The sequence below is a fragment of the Furipterus horrens genome, unplaced genomic scaffold, assembly GCF_987537825.1.
Source record: "Furipterus horrens unplaced genomic scaffold, mFurHor1.1.pri manual_scaffold_12, whole genome shotgun sequence".
Classification (NCBI taxonomy): domain Eukaryota; kingdom Metazoa; phylum Chordata; class Mammalia; order Chiroptera; family Furipteridae; genus Furipterus; species Furipterus horrens.
The window spans coordinates 19,838,110-19,864,865 of record NW_028327182.1 but is presented as its reverse complement, the minus strand read 5'-3'; the positions used below and the strand labels follow the sequence as shown (position 1 = coordinate 19,864,865).

At 38.1% G+C, this 26,756-nt stretch overlaps 1 protein-coding gene across 15 annotated transcripts in view; it reads left to right on the top strand.

Moving 5' to 3' along the window:
• LMO7 (LIM domain 7) overlaps window positions 1–26,756 on the top strand; it is a 198,273-nt gene that overhangs the window by 100,882 nt on the left and 70,635 nt on the right. For 12 of the 15 annotated variants that reach the window (XM_090258764.1, XM_090258767.1, XM_090258765.1 and 9 more), the window contains exon 4: window positions 2,778–2,884. In XM_090258764.1, the coding sequence (XP_090114890.1) occupies window positions 2,778–2,884 (107 nt within the window). Of the gene's footprint in view, window positions 1–2,183; window positions 2,268–2,777; window positions 2,885–7,354; window positions 7,401–26,756 lie in introns of those variants that run through there. The other 3 variants (XM_090258776.1, XM_090258771.1, XM_090258774.1) reach the window with 2 other exon arrangements.

Genomic DNA, 26,756 nt, shown 5'->3' with positions numbered 1-26,756 from the left:
GCATCCTTTCATGTGTCTATGGGCCCTCTGTATGTCCTCCTTGGAGAAGAATCTGTTAAGGTCCTTCTTCCATTTTTTAAATTGGGTTGTCTGTCTTCCTGGTGTTGAGTTGTATAAGTTCTTTATATATTTTTGAGATCAAACCTGTCATTGGCAAATGTTTTACCATACGATTGGTTCCATTTTCATTTTGATGATGGTTTCTTTAGCCGTGAAGCTTTTAAATTAGATGTAGTCCCATTTATTTCCCTTGCCCTAGGAGATATATCAGCAAAAATATTGCTGTGTGGGATGTCTGAAATTTTACTGCCTATGTTTTCGTCTAGGACTTTTATGGTGTCACCACTTATATTTACATCTTTGATCCATCTCAAGTTTATTCAGGTGTGTGGTGTAAGTTGGTGGTCTAGTTTCATTTTTTTTGCATGCATCTGTCCAGATCTCTTAACACCATTGATTGAAGGGGCTATTTTTACTCCATTGTATGCTCCTGCCGCCTTTGTCAGATATTAATTGACCATAGAGACATGGGTTTATTTCTGGGCTCTCTATTATGTTCCTTTGATCTATATGCCTGTTTTTATGCCAGTACCAGACTGTTTTGATTACAGTGGCCTTGTAGTATAGTTTGATATCAGGTATTGTGATCCCTCCTACTTTGTTTTTCTTTCTCAAGATTGCTGAGGTTATTTGGGGTCATTTTTTTGGTTTCACATAAATTTTTGAAATATTTGTTCTAGATCTGTGAAATACGCCATTAGTATTTTAACAGGGAGTGTGTTGAATCTAGATTGCTTTGAGTAGTATGGGCATTTTAATGATGTTAATTCTTCCAATCCATGAACACAGTATGAACTTCTATTTATTTGTATCTTCCTTAATTTTTTCCTTTAGTTTTCTAGTTTCCTGAGTACAGGTCTTTTACCTCCTTGGTTAAATTTATTCCTAGGTACTTTATTTTTCTTGTTGCTATAGTAAATGGGATTTTTTCCCTAGTTTCTGTTTCTGACATTTCATTATTGGTGCACAAAAATGCCTTTGATTTCTGAATATTGACTTTGTTTCTGTGGGAAACTTCTTATGGATTATTTTTCCTTTTCACGTATGTGATTTGCTTCTTATAAGATTTGGGGTACTAGTATACCAAACCATTTACTCTTGTCTGCTTGTCTGAAGGCCAGTTATAGAACTATTAACTTGAATCACTTGATAATTAAAAATAATATAGTCTAGAAATTATGTGAGCTTACCAACAAAGTGATCACTTTTGCTCCTCCTGGAATTTTGCCAAAACATTATTTCCCTTTTTTCCATATCAGGTTAGAAAAAACGCCTTTCATTGATCTGCTTAACTTTTGACTTTTAAGTTCCTTTAACCTTTGACCTCTTATTTAAAATGAATCATGGCTTTCAGTTTTCAGCTAGGTGGTTTGCACCGCCCTTTGCTTACTTCCCACCTCTACAAAGCATTTTTTAAAAAATTTTAAACAAATGTCCCTGAGTTTCCTTGCCTGTTCCCTGAATCCCCTCACACTTGAAGACTCCAACCTATTAAATTTAGCCTGTTCATCTTTCTCGTGTTAACATTCCCTCCCACTTTGCCATCCTGTCCTGCGTTCCCTCCCGGTGAGGTTGAGCTTCTCAACGTGGGAAAAGAGTCGTGGCCCTTCTTCAAGGGGCAGGTTGTCTTCTGGTCCCTACTTGTCTCAGCCAGCTGTTAGGGGAGGGAGGTGAGGTTTCCAGGAGGTGCTGAGGCTCACACCCCAGATGAGGTGTTGCCGGCAGGTGTAAGCGGGTGTAAGCGGGTGAACGTGTGTTGGCAAGGTCGGAGGCTGTTCTCTCTCCTGAGAACCCTAATAAAGCAAAGGTTTAGAATCCGCATGGGATCATCCCAAGCTCAAACCTATAAAGGGTTTTTTTTAAGGGGAGTAGAGGTGGAAGCTCAAGCTCATTCTGCTCACCAAATGTGTGTCTCTGAAATGCAGCTGACTGTAAAATAGAATACATCATAGTGTCTGTGTAGCAGTTCAGTACATGAAAAGCCCTGGTCCTTTTGAATGGATGATTTTGGTTTTGAAATTAGATATGAGGACAACCTAGATTTTTACTTCTTGGAGGCAGTTCCTGAGGCAGGTTGCAGGGCGTTGAGAAATGAACCACACCTAAACTATGTGGTTTAGCCAATGAACATTAGGCTTCTCCTGGGTCCTATAGTATGGTTTCCCTGTCTGTCAAGAGCCGGCTCAGCAACCAAACCCAGATTTCAGGTGTGGTATTCCGCAGTCTTTCTGTAATTTGTAATCATAGAAACAGAATGTTCCTCCTCTGATTTCCTCCCTGCCAACAGTTTCTGGGTGGGTGAATGTCAGTAGCTGGAGTTATTTTTAAAGAGGAGAGGTGAGGCTTGTCTTGCAAAGCTGGGAAGAGGGCGTTTGTTTGCAGAGCAGAGCTGACATCAAAGCGTAGATTACTGCTCAGTGGCTAGGCACTTGTCCTGTAACAGGTAATGTTTAACGTGCCAGTCACAAATATCACAGAGACAGCGTGTGCCGGGGCATAAGATAGCACTATCGTTTCTGCTCTTAAAGTCTGAAAGGCTATACATGCCCATGTTGTGTGTGTTGTTTTTGTAAATTCATATGTTCATTGGTCTTGCTGCCTCCTTTTTTGCTGGCTGTAATCGGACTTTGAAGCCTGGAAGTTATATCATAAAATTTTTGTAACCTTTGTCTGAGAGAGAGCTCGGCTAAGCAATCACTTTCCACTTCTTTTCACAGGATAATATAAACGTTTTTTTGAAAGCTTGTGAACAGATTGGATTGAAAGAAGCCCAGCTTTTCCATCCCGGGGATCTACAGGATTTATCAAATCGAGTCACTGTCAAGTAAGTTTCACTGGCTTGTTGTATATTTTTTTAAACTTAGGGTTTGTAGCTTAAGCGAAAACAATTCCTGCAAGTTCATGATTACTGAAACATCATTTCTCTCTCTGGCTTCCTCTGTTCTCATTCCAAAAGAGACTTAAAAAAAAAAAAAATGCTTAGGGACTGTGACTGTGAAGCTGCCTGTAATCGATAACATGGCATGGTCTTATTTTAAATCTCTATACTAACCGAAATGGCAGTTTATAGGTTAATGCTTGCCCAACATGGTAGTGTTCGGTTGCTAATGGTAAGCATACTCATTATACTTATAAAGCTAATTTAAAAGTTATATAAGAACTTACAGAATAAACATAATTATTTAAAGATACTTTTTATATGTTTGGAAATGAGACATAATTGCTAACATAAAACTGAGAGTGGAACAGTGATAAAGCAGAAGTGCCTAGAACCAAAAGTGAAGCTAATGATCTTGTTAATTGTGGCTGGTTTTGAAAAATGGACGTTTTCTTTACTAATTTGATAGTATGAATGAGAAAGTGAAAGTGAGGGGCCGTGAAAATGTGTGCAGGTGATGCCATTGGGTTTTAGATGGAAAAATGGCGTTCAGGTGTAACTGTATGATTTCGGGAGGTCTGGTTTTGAGTTCCTGTGAGTTTTTTTTTCCTTATAAATCTAATTTGATTTCAGTGGATCATAATAAAGTCATGTTAGCAGATAAATATGACAGGAAAATGATTTAATTTTGTAGTAATGACTACCTCTTTATACCATAGTTCTTAGACCTAATTAACATTTTTCCAAGACAGTAAAGTGTTAGCCCTATCTGGTGTGGCTCAGTGGTTTGAGTGCCGGCCTGGGAGCCAGTCGCTGGTTCAATTCCTAATCAGGGCACATGCCTGAGGTGCAGGTTGGGCTCACAGTTGGGGGTGTGTGAGAGGCAACCACACATTGATGTTTCTCTTCCTTTCTTTCTCCCTCCCTTCCTCTCTCTCTGAAAATAAATAAAATCTTTTTAAAAAAGAAAGAAAATTAAGTGTTTTAGAAATAATAAAAATACAAAAAATATATTATTTCAAAGATTTAGTTTATATGGTTAATATTCCTGTTATAATAGCTTCAATAGTTATTAAAAATTGATTGTAAAGTCTTAAAATTAGACTATTTTTTTCTTAAAGTAAATAACCTTGTATATACATACCTTATATATTACACATTGTCTTTTAGCAGTATAACCTAAAGGATTAATCTTTTTAGAGCCTAACAATACATATTTATAAACGAACAAGCCATTTTGAACCTATATGCTTTTAGTTGTGTTGAATGAACATTTCTGAGCTACAGAGCAATGATATGTGCATGGCAGGGATGCATCTGTCTTCATTTCTGATTAATTCTGATTAATTGAAATAGTTGAGAGATTCTAAGTTTCAGTGTCAGAATGGCATGTCTACTTCCGCAGTGTGCAGGGTCATATTTAATTTCCTTAAAAAATAACTATGGAAAAATTTGTTTTCTTTTTCCTAATCGTCATTCTTTCATAAGATCTATCTGATGGGCAAAGAAATTTTTGACGTGGAAAATCTTCTTCTTAAGTTGTCTATTAAGAATAAACGTCTTTTCCCCTTAAAGTCATATTGTTTTGAAACTGGATAGCCTGTGTTTGAGGAGGCTGCGGACTAGGCAAAAGGTATTTGTTGGCTCCTAGTGCCAAGGGTGCTCTGAGCAAAGCTTGCCCTGGAGCCTGTTTCGTGGAATGTTGGGTCCGGTGTTTAGGGAAAACCCTACCTGGGTCCAGCTATCAGTGAGATTACTGACAAACTGAAACCAGGAGGTCACATAGTTACAGTTGTCACAGGAACTATGCAGAACAACTTGTTTCAATTGAAACCACAAGGCCATAAAAGTAAGGTGTGCCTAAGTAGTATTAGCGAGATCTCCAAGAGAGAATCTGGACTCTGCTTAAGAACATTTCCCCTGATAATTCCACCTTGTCGGACTGGTCAGCAAAGGGATCAAGTGAGACAGGAGGAATCTGGCAAATGGCTTCTTAAAGAGTGTTGGCCACAGCTCTTATGCCCTGAGATAGCATTCTTATAGAAACGAAGCAGGTTTAAAGGAAAGCATTTGAACCTTTACTAAGTAGTAATGTATTTATTTTTAGTTTTTCTACTCATAAAACATGGAGACTCCTGTTGGTCAAATCCTGCCCTATCTTTATTGTAGATTAAAGGACTTGGTGTTGGTCAGGCTGATGCTTCTCAGCTGGGAGCAGTTTTGTCTCCCATGGGATATTTGGCAGTGCCTGGAGATACTTTTGGTTGATATAGTTGGGATGGGGGATGCTACTGGCATTGATACTTCTGGAATGCTGCTAAATGCTTTTTAATGAACAGGGGAGTCCCCAGAGCAGAATTTCAGATCCCAAGTATTAGTAGTGCTAAAAGGCTGAGAAACCCTGACTTAGAATTTCTTCCTTATTTCTAGTCGGCCAGCAAGATAATCATGTGGACAGGATGGATACTTACTGACAGAGTTTTACATTCTGCTAAAATATAGCTTTTTACTAACATAATAATTCATATATTTTTGTGTTAGTACGTTTGTCTGTTTAGAAGGGAAAGCTCACTCTAATTCATGTATAGTTATGTGAATACTTCGGCATTTTGCTCATCTGTAGACAGTGTGTGATGAGAATGAGAGGCGGGAGCAATCAATTTAAAGAGCCTTTGTTATTGAATAATGTCAATAATCCAGATCCTAGCTGCAAACCCTTATTTTCCAGCAGCTTGAGATTTACAATTTACTTTGCAATAATAATATTCACCAACAGAGCTAGAGTACTCCTTATATTTCTGTAACTATACATATTAATATGTGATATAATTTTCTGTAAATATACATATTAATATGGGATCTAATTTTCTAACTGAACTGTGTTACTTCCTTCAGGATGTTGTTTGAGTTTTTCTAAGTGGGTTTGAATTATTGTGTTTATTTTGGGACTGCATATATTCAAAAGTCAGTTGATACTTTTAATTTTGACATTCCTGACTTAGATGGGTAAGATCCATTTTTACTACTTTTCTTCCCAAAAGGCTAATAAGTAAATTTGTGACTTACTCTCTATGAATGATAGATTGATGTTACACTTATTCTAGTGGTCTACTGAGATGTTTACATCCAGAGGTTTACTAAGGCCGTGAAATCTATCTTATGTACTAAGGAATAACTGTATCATTGTTCTTAACTGTATTATATGTTCACACTGAACTGAGAGACAAACACGGAGAAGAGGTGGCATGACTCCTACAGAGCTGTGTCTGCATGCCTTCTGTAAATGGCCTGTATGAAAGCAAACACAGCGACCACAATGCCATGCCACAGCACACCGAGAGCTCCTCTAGCAAACGTCATGGCTTTTGTGGTGGCTGCTAGTCATCAAGAGGCACACAGGAATTGCTCCTTGTAGAACGCAGCTCAACAGAGTAGCCCAGAGGTCCTGTATTGGAGGAAGGGAGTTGGCAGAAAGGTAGGGTTGAACATTAAAGGTCTTATTTTATATGCCCAGCAATTTGACTCGTAAACCAAGTCCTGTATTTAAACCATGGCTCTAACCAATTATGTATTGAAATTTTTAAGCTGAGAATGTGAACAGATTTTCAACACGTTTTTTTCTTTCTACTTATCATTCCAATCCAATTTTCAGCACTTCCTTAGATGCATTCTGTTCATAATACAATTCCAGGATGGCAGTGCTTTTGAACACAATATTTTATTAATGCAAAGAAAAATTATTTTCTAGCACACACTTACTCTTTCATTATTTAGGGCATTAATATATCGGTTTAAAATGTAACTTGAAATGTTGATATTGACTGAGTTTTTTAAAAAGATCTATTTATCAAATGGAGGGTTCAGAAACTAAGAACCCCCTTTTTTTTCACACTTGCTAGTTGCCAAAAGAATAGTAATTAGAAACAAAATTAATGTTAACATATTTCCCTCGTGAAAAGGAGGCACAAAATAGTATTTCGAGGTTTTAATTGTTCGCTAAAGCTTCAGAAAGGGTGCTTGATTCTGTGATGATGCTGTACAGTTACTGCTTAGGGATCATGTTCCCAGATGGAATGCTCTTTGCATTCTGCCAAACTGGCCTGAGATATGAATGTGTGTATGTGTATTGATTAAGCTTTTTATTCATGTAAGTAAAAATCTACCTACTTTGATGTCATTTCTACCCTTTTCTGACTTAAACCTGGTTTTACAATACCCTTTTTCCTGTCCTTCAAAGGAGTTTCTCAACATCTTAATCTGTTTCAAAAAATTAAGGAGAAAAGCAAACTTAATGGTATCCAAAGTTGGATCTGTAACTTGAGTGTGGTGACTTCCACCTGTCAATTCATGTTACTATTTTAGAATGTTCCCTTCCTACCAAGTAATGGAAGAGAATAAAACAGAAAGGAAGTTTGCTGCACTGCACACATCAAGATCCCACCCAGCCACTCTCTGATGTTAGGTAGGTGCTGAAAGGGGGAATGTTAACTCTTCTGGGTTGCCAAAGACTCCGTTTAAGGCCAGCGGTGAAAATGTAAAGCCATGTTTTCAAATGTTCTTTAATTGCCAAGTTTGAATATCTAGTTAAGAGTCGGCTTCACTGCAGAGAAAGGTTGTGGGAGTGACGCAGCTCTGGTGCTGGGACAGACTGTAGAATAACGGAAGTTTTTATCTGGTATTTGTTTCTCTACACTTTCAGTTCTTAATTTATTTCTTGGATACACAAACAAGTTTCTGGATGCCGACTCTCCTTCCTCAGCTCTCCACTTCTTCTAGTCCAGAAAGCCACGGGGCCCGATTCTGTCCTGGCATGCCGGGTGAGACTCCACGCTATAACTTTTTTGGCAGGAGTCTTTACCTTCACAAGTGACCCGACCTCTGCTTATTGCTCCAAAGTCTCACCTGCGGCTCATCTGATTAGCAGTTGTTATGAGTAACAACTGATGATTAGAATTTGCTCGTCCAGACCAGATAGCATTTGTTTTATAACAATGTCCTTCAAAGGGTTAAACCAGAGAGATATATTTTTTGTTGTAAAGAGATTCTTCTGTCTTTCAAATTATCTGTAGGGATTCTTGTCTTTCTAGTTATCACCTGCAGGGATTCCTAGGTTGAATTAATCAAACATTTTTTTTCCCTCACCACGGGACGTACTTATAGAGGGGAAGGGAGAGAAGCACTGATATGAGAGAGGAACATCGATTGGTTGCCTCTCCATATGTGCCCCAACTGGGGACTGAACCTGCAACCTAGGCTGTGCCCTGACTGGGAATCGAACCCACAGCCTTACGGTTTGTGGGACCAACTGAACCATACTGGCCTGGGCGAACTAACTAAACTTCTAATATTACATATACTGTATTATCTGTAGCCTCGTCAGTCATTTTTGAAAATGGCAGCTTCATGAGTAACTAGAGGTATTAAGCATTCTTTTTCTGAGTTTCATGCTCTATTCTGGTCAGATGTAACTGATTACTTGTGTGAAGGGTATATGTGTGTGCTGACATCTATTTCCAGAGTACAGAGCAGAAACAGACGGCACTGAATGCAACAATGGGAAATTTGGGTTTCAGAGAAGTCATTCACTTGTCGGTCCTACAACAAGCATTGAGTCAGTGTCTTCTCTGTGGCTTATACTTCTACAGACATAAATAGGCCTTGGTGGGCTTCCTATTGTAATTGAGGAAATGTCCCCATCAGTTTACAGTTAGAATACTTTGTGTTAAAGTAAATGCACAGGTTCTCACAAGGACACTACATCATTCTCTTTATCTCCTGAGTTCCCCGAAGCTTTGTGTTATTTGAAAGTTAGATATTAATTATGAAGATTTTCTGGAAATTGTAAAACATGCTTTGGACATGAGCACTGATTTTTCTTTGCGAAGTCTTCCTCTTTTCAGTCCCATCTTTCAAAATTGCAAGGCAGATCTGGCAAAGCAGTCACTGACATCTTTGGTCTCAGTTGCCTTTCACTAGTTTCAGAATAATGATATGGCATACTGCACTATAATCTAGAATTTCTATAATGTAAAGAATGTGTGTTTCCTTTCAATGTGTGTGGGTAGTAAACTGAAATTGGAACTTTGGACCATGTGCCTCTCATGGTGTACATTTTAATCTGTGTTGATGTGGAAATGATAAATACTAATAGGTTTGACATTTGAGGGATGTTTCATGCATATATGAATTTTTTAGTGTTTTCATATCACCAGTAATCATTTTCATTTTGTGAAATAAATCTAAATGTATGTTTGAGACTTTTGGGTGGAAAAATATGGTGGTTGTATAGGTTGTTGAAGTGTCTTGTAGAAACTCAAGGGCAAGGAATAGAAAAATTTAAAAGCAAGAACATACATCAGAGGTGATTTCTTATGAGGACACATGAAAATTTAATAAAATTCACTAACAATTTTACAATAAGCCTTATTCCTTCTAAAATCAAGGTACCTGCTTATGTACCTCTTACCTTAGCCTAACATTAAACACCAAAACCAAACAAACAAAAACCCAAAAGCCACAAATTACCTTTGACTTTGGCCGAATAAAAACCATTTGAAGGCTATATATGAACACACAAACTTGATGATTTCTTAAGCATTCATGTGAACTATTTCTGTACCCCACGCTGAGTTTCTCCGTCACCTCCCCCAGGATGGAACAAGGAGTTCAGCTGATGTGCACCCATTGTCATAAACAGATAAGCATCTTGGATGAGAGCAAGGGTTTAGGTGACCCTGGACATGGGCTTACGACTCCCATCCCATTCAGTTACTTGGTGGCTGAATGACTGAAGGCAGGTTATTACTTTGCTTCTCAGTGAACCAAGATGTAATTGCCGCTGTCTTGGAGCTTAGCAAATAAAACCTTTCGGGGGATAGCCTTATCTCATAAGGCTGTAATGATTGCATGAAGTCAGGTATGTGCAGTGTATAGTACTGGACATGTAGTAGAGCTCAGTAAATGATTTGAAGCATCATTGTGATCATTTTTATAATTTGACTTTCTCTTCGTGACCTTGTAAAGATGTGTCCCCTATAGAAAAACATGTGGGAAAAAAATCTGGCCTCTGGCTACTTAAATTACGATGGTCAGCTATAGGCTCTTTATTTTTATGGGAATTTAGGCCATTTAAACTTTTCTCCATTTAATTGGGAGCAGATATTAAAACAGATATATTTTTCTGATATTTATGTTTAATCTGCGTATTGCAATGTATCTACTTTGTTAGCCTAGCAGGGCAGGGAGCCAGAGAATGGACATTTAAGTTCTTGCTCTTGCCCCTGTGTATATAGAAAGAACCAATTCATTTTTTTGTGTATTTTCTGAAATATTCTAAATATTTTAATATGATTTAGATCTGTTTCTTTTAAAAAGTTATTTGTTTCTATACTTAAAAAAAAGAGAGAAAACAAACAAAAACACTTCCATGAAACCATACCCAATCAGTCTACAACACAAACCCAAATCTAAAACTTTACTTTGTTTTTTTTTGATGCATTTTTTACCGTCCCATTTCTCTCCTTCATGCCTGTGGAAAGTCTGTCATGTTGGTTATGAGAAGGCTGTATGTATCCTTTAGATAGGCAAGATCAGATGCTCTTCTCTAAAAGGCTTTTGCGGGGATAATGAATTATTCTTTTTGGAACAGATGTTCATAGCCTTTACTGAGCTCTGGTGCACATTGCGGCCATGTCTCCAGGCAGAAGACTTAGCTGCTCCTTTGGGCATCTCTGTCTGCTTTGCCCGTCAAAGTCTACTATACTAATGACATAAAAGGCTTTCAGATGACAATATCAGTATTTGTGGTTTTTACCGTGAGCAATAAAAAATTATAAATGGCAGTAGGCACAGTTTCTGAGATCAAAAGCTGGCTTGTTATTTATCTCCAGTTGTTCTTGTATACAATTAAAAAAAAGTCAAATTAAGTGGTATACTTATATTGTGATTTGACATGACATTATAACTGGATTTTTTCCTTTTAAAAAGTAGAGCCTATCATATGTTAAATAGAATATGTAAAAGTTTATTCCCTATTTATTGATTTTTTAAAAATTGTATTGTATTCCACTGTCCCCCTTCCCCGCCCTCACAATCACCACACCATTGTCCATGTCTATGAGTCCTTTTTCCTTTTTTACTGGATCCATCCGCCCCCTAACCTTCGCTACTTAGCTGTCATCCTGCTCTCCATCTATGAGTCTGTCTCTGTTTTGCTTGTTAGTTCATTAGATTCCACCTATGAGTGAAATCATATGGTATTTGTCTTTCTCTGACTAGCTTGTTTCACTAAGCACGATGTTCTCCAGGTTCATTCGTAATGTTGCAAAGGGTAAAATTTTCTTTTTTATGGCCAAGTAGTATTTCATTGTGTAACTGTCCCATAGTTGCTTTTATCCACTCATCTGCTGATGGACACTTGGGCTCCGTCCATATCTTGGTGATTGTAGATAGTGCTGCAGTGAACATAGGGGTGTTTATGTTCTTTAAAATTAATGTTTTGTGTTTATTTGGATATATTCCCAGAAGTGGGATTGCTAGGTCAAAAGGCAGATCCATTTTTAATTTTTTGAGATATCTATATACTGCTTTCCACAGTGGCTACACCAGTCTGCATTTCCACCAACAGTGCAAAAGGGGTCCCCTTTCCCCCTTTCTCCACACCCTTGCCAATACTTATTGTTTATCGATTTATTGATGATAGCCATCCTGACAGGTGTGAGATGGTATCTCATTGTGGTTTTACTTTGCATTTCTCTGATGAGTAGTGATGTTGAGAATTTTTTCATATGTCTGTTGGCTGTCTCCAAAGAAGTGTCTATTCAGGTCCTTGGTCCATTTTTTAATTGGATTGTTTGTTTGCTTTTTGGCCTTGAGTTTTGTAAGTTCTTCATACATTTTGGATACTAACCCCTTATCATATGTGTAGGTGAATATGTATGTTCTCCATTCTGCGGGTAATCTTTTTATTTTGTTCATGTTTTCCTTTGCTGTGCAAAAACTTTTTGTTGATTGTTTTTAAAAGGTTAAGTTACCGGAACAGCTGTTTTAGGGACCTTGGCCACGGTGTAAGTCCTGTCTTGTTGAGTAACCATCCCAGGTGGAGCTGGCTGCCAACCCAGTTCATCTCTGTTTCTTGGAAACATAGGTCTTTCTGCGCGTCCATCCCTTCTCCTAACCGGGTGGCAGCGTGTCATGCCGTCACTTTTTCCTTCTAAAATGCTCAGTACCATTGCGTTCAGCACCACTGACTGCCTACGCACAGGAAACATGTTCCAACAGTGTTAGTGAAAAACCATTAATTCTAGGGACACATAAAAAAGTAAACTCGCCATATAAATAACCCACATAAATGTCATTCTTAAATGTAAATGATAGTGTCATAAAAATTCCTTTAAAAAGAAGTAGATTAAAAACATGCTTTGAACACACTTCAGGTGAGTCAGTTTTTTATAAGTTAAAAAAGGAAAAAGTGGGGGATTTAGTCAGCTGGGCAAAGCAGCTGCTTTGAATTAAGCTCTGTTTACATTAACCACTATCAATTTAACAGGGTTTGCTCTGGGTTTTGAGCAATTTGGGGGAGAAATCCCTAAATAAATATCAAATATCACTGTAATACATTTCACTATTCCATTACATTATAATAGTTTGATGGCTGCTAGATTTTTTTTTTTGGAAAGGCTTTTGTTCTGCATTTTTTCTTTTCAGTTTACTGAGATATGAAAAATAGTCTTCAGAACAATCAGTGTGTCTGGGTAAACAGTTTGGCTGACATGTTACTAAAATTATTTTTATTATTTTTGGCTTAATATTGAGAAGCAAAAGTCTTTACTAGGTGGTTGTTATCTCATGCTTTATTTTCACTATACTAGTTTGTATTCACCTATAAAATATTGTCCAATAGAGCACACATATTAAAAAAGAACAAACTTGAAACTTTGTATAAGGCCTCAAAAATTTTTGTATAAAGCCCCAGTTTGAAGGGTTTTTGGATCCTTGGTTATTTTGGTAGTGAATTCATTTCACCAAAGGGACTTTGATTTATGTCTTGGAGGAGAAATAGGAATAATACAATAATTAAATATGGGTATCCAGAGCATGCTTTTCATAGATTATTAAGAAATAGAGCTCTATGTCCTTACTTACATTTTTCCATTCTCCTTTTAATTTTTCTCACAAGAAAGAGGCAGAAAAAAAATTCTTTGTTGTGTTTTTTCTGTTACCATTTTTCCTCCTTTTACTCCTTCTCCCCATGCAATCCCCACACTGCTGTCCATGAGTCCTTTTTCCTTTTTGCTTGATCCTTCCACCCCCTGACCTTCCCCCCTCTCCATCATAGCCACCATCCTACTCTCCATTTATGAAAAAGTCTTTTTTAAAAATACTCTGACATCTATTGATGTAAGCCTTGGACTGCTAGGGCCAGAAATGAGTGTCTCGGGTAGATAGAAGCTGTACAATCCTGGCAGGTTTGGGGAGGAGTGGGCACGTGAAGCTCAGCTCTGGGGTATTGAGTCCTCTCACCTGTAGTAGACTTTTTACCCTGTGGCCTATCAGCCGCATCCATTGGATACTTAATATTTATCAGGTACAGATCCTGAATCCTGGGTGGGTAGAAGAGGAACAAGACCTACTCCTTCCTGCCTCTGGAAAGCTTTCTTGAGTTGTAGTTGTTTGCTTTTATGTCTTAAGGAGCATCCTAATGATCTATAGTTTACAACTCTAAGGAAATGCTGGAGTGATGAATAGCAGCTAGGTGAGGAAATCACTGGTCGAGAGTGCCAGAGTATCTCAGAAGTGTTCCTGTCACTGCTGTTCCATTAGGTTTAGACAAACTGAATGATAAGAACTAGCAGGCACTTTCAAGTGTTTTACATTAGCTGTTTCTAACCTAGTAACAATCCAGCCAGGTTATTTCCATTTTGCTTCAGATACTTGAAATGAAAAGAGTCAGAATAATAACTTGCCTTTTATAACCTTGGGCAAATAATGGAGCTAGGATTTTAATTTCAGGGGTGTCTTAGCCAACAAAGCTTGGACACCTTCCATTGTATTGTCAGAGAGACTTAAGCAGCCTTAAAATTGGTTGATATTCTTTCTAGTGCTGTGTGACTGAAATTGTCATGTGTTACTTTTAAACCATGGCCAGCTATACCCAAAATAGATTTATGTATATGATTGCTATTACCCCATTGGATACTTGGCAGATATCTTTGCATTATAATTTTAATTTTTTTCCTCAGTTTGTGACCTAAGTAACTTTAATTGGACATACAATATGCCTTCAAATCTAAGGTCAGTGATTATAAGACCTCCTAATTTTAGGAATGTAAATGAACACATGTGTGCCTCAGAGTAGACATGCTACATGTGTGGTCTTTTAGCACTGGTTGGTTGAGAAATAACAGAGTACAATATTTGGATTTTTTTATTGATATGTGCACATATGCCTTAATAGGTTTTATGACTGTCATGCAGAAATATTTATGAATGTTCAATTATATTTGCCATGATAAACATTCCTGTTAAGAAATGAAGAATGTAAACCATTGCTAATCTCAATTGCTCAGGATCATACTACCACATTTTGAACTATATATAGCATTGGCCTGGAACCTATCTTTAAGAATAGAACTGGTATAAATACATTTTATGAAGAATAATTTCTTGCTTACCAGTTTTTGACTCTCTATTTAACTTAATATTATTAAAACCAGACTAAACTATGAATCTCTCCTCAAAACTTCCTTGGCTGTGAATAAGTACTTATTAAAAAATATAAAATGAGATTATTTTTGTTACAGTTTAGGCCATTGCATATTAAGTTCCATACAAAGACTTGATGATAATATGAAATCTTGTTTGAAGCCCAAACTGTAAGCAAGAAGATAATTGTGGTTATGTTACATAGTGTATTAAAGAATAAAAATTATATAGATAGAGAGTAGGCTGACAGCTTAGGGTGTGGGGATGGCTGGGGGGTGAAGGCATCAAGCAAAAAAAGAAGGAGAAAGAACTCATGGACACAGGCCACAGTGTGGTGTTTGTCAGGTGGGGGACGAGGGGGAGTGGGTGGAGGTGGAAGAGGATATGGGGGGATAAATGGTAATGGAAAAAATACAATAAAAAATAATTTAAAAAATAATAAAAATTAATTCAGTACATTACCCAAAGTTCTGCAACCAATGTAGCCATTGGAGGGTTTGAAACAGGTGGGAAGCCTAGAGCAGCATCGAGTATAACAATAAATAGCACAGTATAATCCCAGTAAGATGAAACTCCTCTCTCATTGCAGAAAAACAGAGTGGGGATCAGATAGTGACTCAGAAAAGCAAAGTCCAAGGAATGACTCAACCACAGAAACACTTAAAGAATTCCTTTACCTAGACTTACAGTAAATGGAGTTATCACTTCTCTTATCAAGTCATTAGAAATCATTTCTTGGTAGTGGTTAAACAGACCATCAGGAATAGTTGCCTGTCATGATTAGGAAGAAAAATTTATGAAACTTATGGATGTATTGTTTTACAGTACCAAAGATGTATAAAACTAACAGCACAAAATATGGACGTAGCAGAATACAAACAAGGACAATTCTCTGTTAAATAACAAGTGGGATAGATTAAATGCAACAACAGAAAACACTTCTTTTAAGGCTATTAAATATGTAAAGGGAGAGAAAAATACTGCTTTTGTGAGTGGGAGTGGAGTAGCGTGAAAAGAAAATAGCATTTGAATGCTTTGCTTAACACCTTGTGTAACATAAGCACTTTATAAGATAAAGTCGTTGCCTGACTTTATAGATATGGGAACTGAGAGGCTCAGTGCCTTGCTCAAAGTCATGTGCTTAGTGTGAGTGGCAACCTTTATTATGACCCCAAACTCAGTGTTCTTTCCGTTATAAAATTCTGCCTCTAAGTGTATCCTAATGAATGGATAACAAGACTGGATGAAGGGATTCTTCAACGTGTTAACACATTGCGTATGGGTGGTGAGAATTCTTGTCATTTCTAAAGGCATATAAATTCCCCGCTACTCAATGTGTTAATGTGTATCTGTCAGATATGTAGGATGTAAATTCTGGAGATACAGAGGATTTTCTAATTTTTAGAAGCTATGGGTGAGAAATTATCTAAACTTTGAGATTCGAAATACTTTAAGCAACTGCTTCTCAAACATCAATGTACCTATAAAACTCCTTCTGATCTGGTACAAATGGAGATTCTAATTCATTAAGTCTGGGCAGGGCTGGGATTATGTATTTCTAGCAAGCTCCCCAGGTCATGCCAATGAGGACTGCACTATGAGTCACAAGGCTTTAGACAGCACTGTAAGTAACAAGGATTTAGATTTTGATCACACAATGGGGTGAGGGTTTAACAAAGGTATTGGGGAAGATGTAAGGCTTGAGTGCAGACCTAAAAGATGCGTAGGATTTGAGTGAGAGGCGGCAGACCTCTGCAAGAAGATTGGCACATCCAGATACACGGAAGTGAGAAGTTCTAGTCACACATTTTACAGAGCCTTCTAGAAAAGCAATGAATAAAGTTTAATAAGGTTATCTACTTTTGAGGACTACACTTTGTGTATGTGTGTGTTGGGGTAGGAGAAGCACAAGGCACGAGTCTAGTCTAGTTTGGCAGCAGGATGACAGGTGAGTTGGGACCAGCTTGAGTGGTACCTTGAGTATCCTGGTTGGGAATTTAAACTTTATCTCATAGGTAGTGGGATTACAGTATTCCCTCACTTATTGCGGGTATTACATCCTAGACACTCCCCCACCCCCCGCGATAGGTGAAAATCTGCGAAGTAGGAACCTTACATATATTTCAGTATTTATATGTATTTTAAGGCTTTATAAACCCTTCCCACACACTTATAAACCATTCTCAGCCCCTTATTAACCTTTACACTCCCTTGTTAACGTTTTCCACACTTTTATAAACACTACTTATGTTCTTAAACATATTCTACACTCCTAAACCTATGTAACTTTAACAACATACATATACAGTACCGCAAGATCCTGTGATATAGAGAAAAACCCATGATAAATAATGAAATATGATATTTTAAAAAATCCTGCCATAGAGTAAGGCCGCAGTAAGTGACCCACGATATAGAGAGGGACCAAAAGCTTTGTATTGCCAAAAGCTTTTGAGCAAGAAGTGAAAATGTTAAAAGTTGAGATTTAGAAAGATTGGGGCAATGAGTACTATATAAAATTCAGTGAATGAGAATTAGCTTGGAGGCTGGAGAGACGCTAGGAAATTGCAGCAGTTCCTGGGAGTTTGGATATGGATGCCAGCTACTGAAAGCAGTGAAAACGAAAATGAGGAGCAACGCCCACGGTGTTTGAAGTATGACCAGATGGGGGTTGATGAACGTGAAGGAGCAAGAAGAATCAGCTTCTGAGCTTGGGCAACCACTAGCAGGAACAGGAAAGGCAGCTAAGTGGGGGCAAGATGGAAATGAGGTTTTAACACAGTGGGTTGGACTTGACAGTAGCCATGCATCCAAATGCTCATGTAGGAGTTGGAGAATGGTGTCTGGGTACTAGATTGGGGAGTCATCTCTAAGAAAATGAAGCCCAGCTCTGAGAAAGGGAGGGTGGAGAGAGAAGTAGGTGGCTAAGAACTGTCTTCCACCTTCCCCCTTGATTGTCCATTGTCAATGTGCATCTATTTCTGACTGCTCTATTCCAGTCTGCCAGTTCTGCTGACTGTCTTGATAACTATAGCTTGAAACACTGGTTTTTCTCTCCTTTTAAAGTGAGATAAAAATTCCCTCTTTTTGTTGAAGTTCAAATTCTGATTTCTTTAGGGCCTTATGGAAATGTTAGGACTGATCGCTCCTAGGAACTCCTTTATAGCTTTGGAATAATTAGCAGTGGGAATGTCACCCCTTCAAGGAAGACACCCTGCACTTGTCCTCTGGACCCTGCCGGGTGTTCACATCACTTTAGAGAATCCAACATCACTGTATGTCTGAGCCTTGGGGCCCTTACATTGTAAATACCACAACCCATGCCCAACCTCACTCTTACTTTGCACATTGCCCTACAGCACAGTAGGAGTTGTCACTTGCTTTTCTTTCTTGTCATCTTTTAAGTCTAAATTCTGTATCTTTTGTAAACAAGTGTTCAGACAAGAATACAGATAACCCCTCCACAGAACAGTTTCAGGTGCATTGCTTCCAAACTGCTCCAACAAAATGTACTTATCTCTCCATTTTCCCACAAACCCTACTCCCACATAACACAAAAAACAAAGCTATGGACTCTGAAAAATGACATATCTGATTCAGCCTGACATGATTTTATAACCAAAAATCGCTTCCATTTCTATCCACTAAGGTGGGACAAATGGAAATATTTTAGAGCATGTGTATCAGTAGGGATTTGATTCAATAAATAAATGAATGAGTGGATGAATGAATGAGTTTAACAAATATTTCTTGAGCTCCTCTGTGCCCAGCACCGTTCTAGGCATTGGGCATTCAGTTTTGTGGTGAGAAGGACAGGGTCTCACCAATCTTAGGTATAAAAGTATATTCTAATAGGGAGGGCAGTATGAGGAAACATACAAGATCATGTGAGGATAGTGACACAATAAAGCAGGGGAGGAGAGCGCATGCCAGGAAGGTACTTGGGAGACTTTTAAAGCATACGTTTAGATAAAATTCTATGTTCAGTAGATTTTAAAGACACTAATATAACCTAGCTTTGGGGTTTAATGTTACATTCTTTTAGAATCATTAAAAGTTTTGATAAACTATCTTTTGAAAACATTCCACTGATTTGATGCTTTCGTGTCTATAAAGAGTCAAAAAGGAGACCCATTAACTTTTGAAGGCTGGTTGCATTTGTGTGGGTACACGGGAGGGTCTGTCTCCCTCCTCTGCACCACACCCCCCACCTGGCAGCCTGGCTGGGATTTCTCTGCATTTAGATTTCACTCTCATATATGAATTCAGGGTTCAGTTTTTGTTTTTGTCTTAAGGTTTTATATGGTTTGAATTCAAAGGAGCTTGCTTTGGTCAGGTGATTAAATGCTTATGGTATTTTGACTCCTGATTTACATAAAGAGATTAAGGATTTTGTCATTTTGTCTATGACTCTCCTCAGATCTTGGGTATATACTTGAACCATACATTCTCATTCATGACTCCATCATGGCTCCCACTCACCCGCCATCTCAAGTCCAAGTACACTTCAGACTTTTCTGGAATTTTGCTGTCTAATCACTAGTTGCTTATCTCCTTGCATTCTTATGTCCCTGCTACACAAGCTTCGTCAGCCAGTGAGGCCTGCTTTTGCCCTCTCTAAGCAGCCACTTTTGCAGGCCAGGCTATATCTTGCCTCATGGGAGAGGAAGCCCCGTGCCTGGTGACTCGTCCCGTTATAGCCAATACTAACCATGTGGTCTTTGGCCAGTTCCCTTATTCTCTCTGTCCTTCCATTTCTTTATCTGTAAAATGGAGGGCAACACTAGGACCTGTTGCATAAGAACCATTGTGAGGATTAAATGAGTTATTAAAGCTAAAGAGTTTGGATGCCTGACACATAGCAAGTATTCCATATACAAGGTCTGTCTGAAAAAAGTCCAGCCATTGTTAATATAATGAGAATGGTTTGCACAACATCCATATAACCTGGCAGCCAAGGAGAGTGGACTGTAATATGCATGTGTGAACAATGACAACTTCACTGTACTGGTCAGTGGGGGGTGGTAGACACCATTGGGTGAGCATGTGTACTGTGTGGCCAGCACATTCAAAATGACTGAGAGAGTAGAGCAATGAATCTGCATCAGATTTTGCAGTAAGCTTGAACATTCCTCTGTGGAAACTATTCAGATGATTCAGAAGGCCACAGCTGTGGGCAACTGGTGACTGGAAGCTTCATTGTGACAATGCGCTCGCTCATGTATCATGTCTTGTGCAGAGATTTTAGGTGAAACATCAGATCACCCAGATGACTCAGCTCCGCTTCAGCCCAGATTTGGTGCCCTGAAACTTCTGACTTTTACCAAAACTAAAATCACCTTTGAAAGGGCAGAGATTTCAGACCATTGATGAGATTCAGGAAAACACGATGGGGCAGCTGATGATAATTGGGAGAAACGTGTGAGGTCCCAAGGTGCCTACTTCGAAGGGGACTGAGGCATCATTGTCCTATGTACAATGTTTCTTGTATCTTAAAACTTCTTCAATAATTGTCTATTTTTCATATTACATGGCTGGATACTTTCTGGACAGACCTCGAATGTTAGTGATTTTATTAACTACTACTGATACTTTTTATGGTAAAATTTTAGACTACTGTGTGTTCGCTGAACTTTGTGGTATGTACTATCTACATGATAACTTATTTTCTACTTTATTAAAAATATTTATTGTACGTAAAGTTCCGACTCTTAGTATATTCAGTGCTAGATTGATTTATAAAGATATTCGGGGAATGATGATCGAGTAAGAACATGAACACTATGAAGGGAGCAAAGAACACTTGAGGATGGTTCTTGTCCACTTGCGTGAAATACAGAGAGGAAGGAATGGACCCAATGTGCTAAGAGAAATTCCACTGAGTTGCTTTCTTTCATTCCTTCTCTTAGATGTGGATTAATTTATGGGTTTTCTCATGGTAATAACATTTTTATTGTGGTAAGAATGCTTAACGTGAGATCTACCCTACTGACAAATTTGTAGGCACACACTACAGTTTTAACTCTAGGCATGACGTTGTACCAGCAGATCCCTAGAACTTGCTCCTCTTTTATAATTGAAACTATGGGCTCGCTGGACAGCAACTCCCTATTCTTATTCCCCGACCCCAGTCCCTGGCAACTGCCTTTCTACTGTCTGTTTCTATGAGTATAGCTAACTACTTGTAGGTACCCATTTAAGTGGGATCGTGCAGTATTTGTCTTTCTGTGATTGGCTTATGTCACTTAGTGTAACATCCTCCAGGTTCATCCACATCACTGTGTGTGGCAGGATTTCTACTTCCGGACATATATCCAAAAGAATTGGAATCAGGATCTCTGAGAGCTCCCTGCACTCCTATGTCCACTGCGGCATTATGCACAATAGCCAAGATATGAAAACAGCCTAAATGTCTATCGATGGATGAATAAATAAAGAAAATATGGTATATACTTGCAGTGAAATATTATTCAGTCTCATAGTAATCTTAATTCTGTATGTTTACCTCAGTTTCAGTCCTTAGTCTTTAATTCCCAGTAATATTTTACTTAATAAGTAAGGATATAATATAGTCACAGGGATATAAAGTACCTCATAGATAATATATAATAACTACTTATGGTGCCAGTTGGGTACTGGATATATCAGGAGGGATACTTTGTAAAGTATATGATTGTCTAACCACTGTGCTGCACAGCTGAAACTAATACGAAATAATATTGAATGTAAACTGTAATTAAAAACATTAAAAAAATGCAGATAGAAAAAACTTTGTACTTAAAAATGTGGCTGAATTGGCTGAATCTTAAAGTATTATAAAGGTGTCTTTGTTGAATGAACTAAGCAATGTGATTTTATCCTTGAGAGAATAAGGCAGAAGGAAAAATAAAGGACTTGTCCATATGGCGAGAAAGGAGAGGGAGAAAGGGGAGTGTATGTGGAGGGAGGAAAGGTTGGCAAAGGAACTGGTGACTTCCTTTCCCAGAAGAGAAGGGTGTGATACGGGTGACAGTCCTATGGACTGAATCTCTGACGGTAATAGGGAGGAAAGGACCTCTAAATATTTTTGTTCTTATATGTGAAGAGGATGGTTTTTTCACTTCTTTTTCTTTTGTTCATTGATACTTAGAGTAAATGAAAAGTACATATCCAGTAAATCTAAATCTTAAGAAATGGAAGGCTATAGATTTAGCGATAACGAATGATCTCTCTGTAATTCAGGACATTTTGATATTTTGATTACTATAACAATTATAAACATTTGGATTTATTTTATATGCAGAAATAATGTTCAACAGTATTCTTATATTAAAAAGACAGAAGCAAAAATGTTTGTTTCTACATCCTAAAAGTAAAGTATATAAAATTGAGTAGTCCACTAACAATTTATTCTTGCTTTAGTGTAGTCTGTTATTAGGGACAATTCTTTTCACTATTTCCTTTAAGTGGCCATTTGTCCTCTTGATTTTAGTAGCAGTTGTATATTTGTCAATCTGATGTTTAATTTCTTTCTTGTATTCTTTTTAAACTTGAAGAAGAAATTTGGGGTTCTGTCATTTGAACACATTTTTTATTATGTCTGAGAATTGTTTTTGGGGAATGACTTCGATAACTTACTAACTTTCTGCTACCAATTACTTCAATTGTGATTTAAAAAAATTTTAATTTCTTATGTCTCTTAAAAATTCACATACCTATATGAGAAGCTAAATAATTGTATTAAAAAAGTTGTCAGCCTTCAACATCTGTTATTTATATTACTTCAGAATGCCTAGTCAATGTCATACAGTTGATGTGAGTGCTCACTGTTTTATTGGAGCTTACCAGGGCAGCTCTCCAGGGAGACTCATAAAACTGTTGCCTCTACATCAATCTTAAAAGTAGTGGGAATATTTAATCTGAGAAACATACTTTTAGGGAATGTTCCTTTATAAGACATAAAAATCAGAACATCAGAGCTGGAAGATACTCAAAAAATCTCATACAATCAGTCCTTTCACCGAAGAGGAAGCAGTGGTCTAGCAGAGGGTCCGGTGGCTATTGCAAGGCCACCTGATGAGCTAAGACAGGTGTCCTGATTTCAGGACACCTCCTGATTTGGGTGTAGTTTTTTCCACTGTGGTTCACTGCCAGCTCAACCAGAGCAGCAAGAGACTTGAACGAGATTAATATTTCATTTTACCAGATTTAACCTCATTTCTTATTTCAACGGGTGACGTCTGCAATATGGGTACTCTCCTGACATTTTACTTTATTACTTTACTTCAGATTTAGTAACTTGAATAAAATAAGGGCTAGATTTAAATTTTAAAGGCAACTACCCACTTTAGTCAGACAAGAATATATACACATTATTTCACATTTTAGAATATAAAGAAGTTTACCAATGGGAATTTGTGCAGCCAGCATACTTTTTTATTTATCCATGTTTTGTACCTGTTCTCAATAACTTGGTATGTGTTAATGTTTGCTAGTAGTGTCTTACAATTCTATTTAGACACAACTTTTTGTGGGAACAACTTTGGATTATAATTTTTGGTTTAGAATTTTTTAATAAAGTGGCCTTAGATTCATGGTCATGTACTCTTTCACCACATTCAGATGAATTAGCCCAATGTTACTTAATTCAAACTTTCTTTTTAACTTGGGTGAACAAATAAGAAATCAGGTAATTAAAAAATATGTCCAGGCTTGGTTTCTTGCCAGTCGCCGTCCTTCAGAGACTTAAAACAGGGATACATGATATTGTAAGGAAATTACAAGATGACTACACAAAATCAACTTATTTTAACCTCTTGTATAGCATCTCTTTAAAGCTGGCAGTGGCTGCCTTTTCAGAAAACTTATGGAAGAAATCACTCTTGTGCTTCTTGAAACATTCTGTCCTGTGGATTTTGTGCATGTTTGCTTTGCTTAGGTGTTCCCCTCTGGATCCCAGGGAGTGTTGGTGCTTATGTAGCGTTAAGTAATGAACTCAGCGTCCTTCCCCGTTCTTTAGATGCCTGGCCCAGGACATCCTAAGAGCCAGCTTAGTGTGCAGTGGCAGCAGCAAATCAAGTGTGTTTGTGTACGGGGCTCTCCTAAGCACACCTCAGCATGGTGAAGCACACTGAGGTTTTCCAGTCAACACTTGAGAATCATTGGCACTAATTCCAGGCTGTTCACTTAACTTTGAGTTGCTTTGTGCTTTTTATTATTTGTTTTAAATTCTGGCTGGATAAGGCTAGAGGAATTACATTTCAGTTTAACTTCCTTTTTCATAGAAGTAAACTAGTTGAAGTCGTAGTTTCACTTAAGATGTGGTTTTAATTTTGGTATATTTCAGTGACTCTCAATCATCAGCATGCATCAGAATCACCTGGAGGTTTCATTGAGGCAATGGTACTGGAGCCCTCACTCCAGAGTTGCCGATTGGGTAGGTAGGTATGGCGTAGAGCCTGAGAATTTTAATTTCTAACAAGTGCTAGGGTATTGTTGATGCTGTTGATCTGGGAACCATGGTTTGAGAACCTGTGTTCTGGTAGGGAATAAACCAATGGGAACTACTCGAAGAGAAATTTATTATTCTAAGAATGATTATCCTAAGAATATTTTTGCTTCCGCTTACATAGAAATTCAACAAAACCTCCAGACTGTGAATAATGTTTGAGAAAAGAAAATGAGATTAGTCTTCAAAGGTCCATTGGAGGTGGTGAGACATCAGTTATGGACACGTGTGGGTGAATAATGGTATGGCTCCATATTCTGATGAGTAATTGGGTCTCTATAAAGTGATGGTGTTTCAACTACATGCTGTTGAGCAATGGGATGTCCCAAGAAATTGACATTTAAGAGTTAAGTGTGTGACAGATTCTGGGCTTTTTAGGTTCAAGGAATGTCAAAGTGAGAGTAAACAGTCCTGTTATGTTAGATTTGCTTGACTAAAGTCAGAATAGGATGGGATGCAACAGGAAATGACTGAAGGATGGAAATGGGGATATAAATAAAGTTAAGTTCAAGGTTAAAGCCTGGTGAACCCTATGATTTAATGGCGATGAAAGAGACTAAATGACATGGTCAAAATGGCTCCTCAAAAAGTGACTTTGGCTGCTTGGGAAGATAGATATTTAGAGAGAAGGAGCTGAAGGGGCTATACATTATTTCTAGTAATATTTTAGCGCCTATGTATTAAGTACTGAGCCAGAGATAAATGCATTCTGTCTGAATTTGTGGAGTTCACAGTCTAGGGGAGAGACTGGGAAGAGATTCATGATCCATCATTATATAATGGGGTGCTTTAAAGCAGTCTGTGCTGAGGTGCCCATGGGCTCATATGGGAGAGGCCTCTAGGAGAAGATAGGAAGGCTTCAGATACTGGTTCAAAAGATGGGGAGAACAAGAGCTTTCTTGGAAGAGAAAACCTGTTGTCTCTTCTGTGGAGATGGGAGAGAGCAGGGCTGTTGATAAGAGTTCTAGGGATGTTTATGGAAAGAGTTTTGGGTTTATGCTGGGGCAGTTTGAGAAATAAGGTCACCAAGAGTGGCCAGATCATGAATGTGAATGCTAGCCACACTGTGTACTTGACTGAAGGGAAATAAGTACCACAGAAATAAGAATTTTAAGGGAGGGGATATGGACAGTATTCAATTTTGGGAAGGTTCTTGAGGCATCTCTGTGGAGGGAGGAGGAGAAGCTGCAGGCAAAGGAAATGAATTACCTCCAAGAAAGCAAGATGAATTCAAGAGAGATGTAGGAGCTGGAAATGATAGGAGTAGGTCAGTGGGCAAGTGGGAGTATGAGGGAGAGGATGTTGCTTGGCTTGCATCTTTCTGACTGTGGGACTTGGGGCCCTTCACCAGCACAGAGCATATGGAAGAATAAACAGGCCTGGGGATTAGATGATGCCCACACTTAAGAACTTAGTAAATCTTAATTTTTGAGCTGGGATAATGATAGTGGGAATGTGAAGGGTACACTTAAGAAAAGTTTTCTGGAAAGTATTAGTTGAACTTGGTTTGGACTAAATATGGTAAAGGGGAGAGAGAGGAAAAAGAAATCAGATTCATTAACCTCAGATGTTTTAAAAAGGTATTCACAAAGAAAGAAAAATTATGCATGATCTCATTCTTTTTTTTTTTTTAACGTTACCTGCACTGGCCATATATTTGTAACTCTGGTACAGGAAAGGAGTTATGAGGGAGTATGAGGGAGAGGATGTGTGTGTGTGTGAGTGTGTGTGTGTGTATGCGCACGCATGTGTGTGTTTTAAACTTATTAGAATTATAAAAACTTGGAGTGAAATAGTTTTGTATGAGAATTTTGTGACGCATTTCAGCTTTGCATTGAGCTTCACTAACACAATTAGATGCAGGTGGCCCTGTTGGCAGTGGTTGGCTGTGGATCAAGGTTGAAGTGGAGAATAAGCAGTAGGTGTGCTTTTTTAGCCAAATACTCATATTGCTCTGAATAAGCTTTTTAGTGACATAGATTTGGGTTTAAATTATAACTATAAGCAAGGTAACTTCTAGAAGATTCGTCCATCTCATTAAGTTTTGGTGTCACATCTGTAAAATGGGGACATGACTAAATATAGAGCTATATTGGAGGTGAAGTTAAGCTCGTGTGAAATGTGTCAGGCAATGTTGATATAGTACAATACTTCTATTAGTTTCCTGTTGCCACTGTAACAAATTGGCACAATTTGGTAGTGACTTGAAATCATGAATTGATTGTCTTAGAGTTCTAGAGGTCACATGTCTAACATGAGTTTTAAGGAGCTAAAATCAAGGTGTCAGCAAGGGCTGGTTCCTTCTTGATGCTCCAGGAGAATCAGTGTTTGCCTTTTTCTTTTCTAGAGGCAGCTGGCATTCCTTGGCTCCTGGATGCATCACTCAAATCTCTGCCTCTATGGTCACATCCCCTTGTGTATAGTGGTCAAGTCCCCCTGTTCCTCTCCTAATAAGGACACTTGTAATTACCGTTAGGGCCCACCTCGATAATCTAGGACATCTCCTTACCACAAAAACCTTAACTTAATCACATTTGCAAAGGTTCTTTAGCCATATCAAGTAACATTTGAAGACTCCAGGGATTAGGACATACGAACATCTTGGTGGTGGGGGATGTTCATTATTCA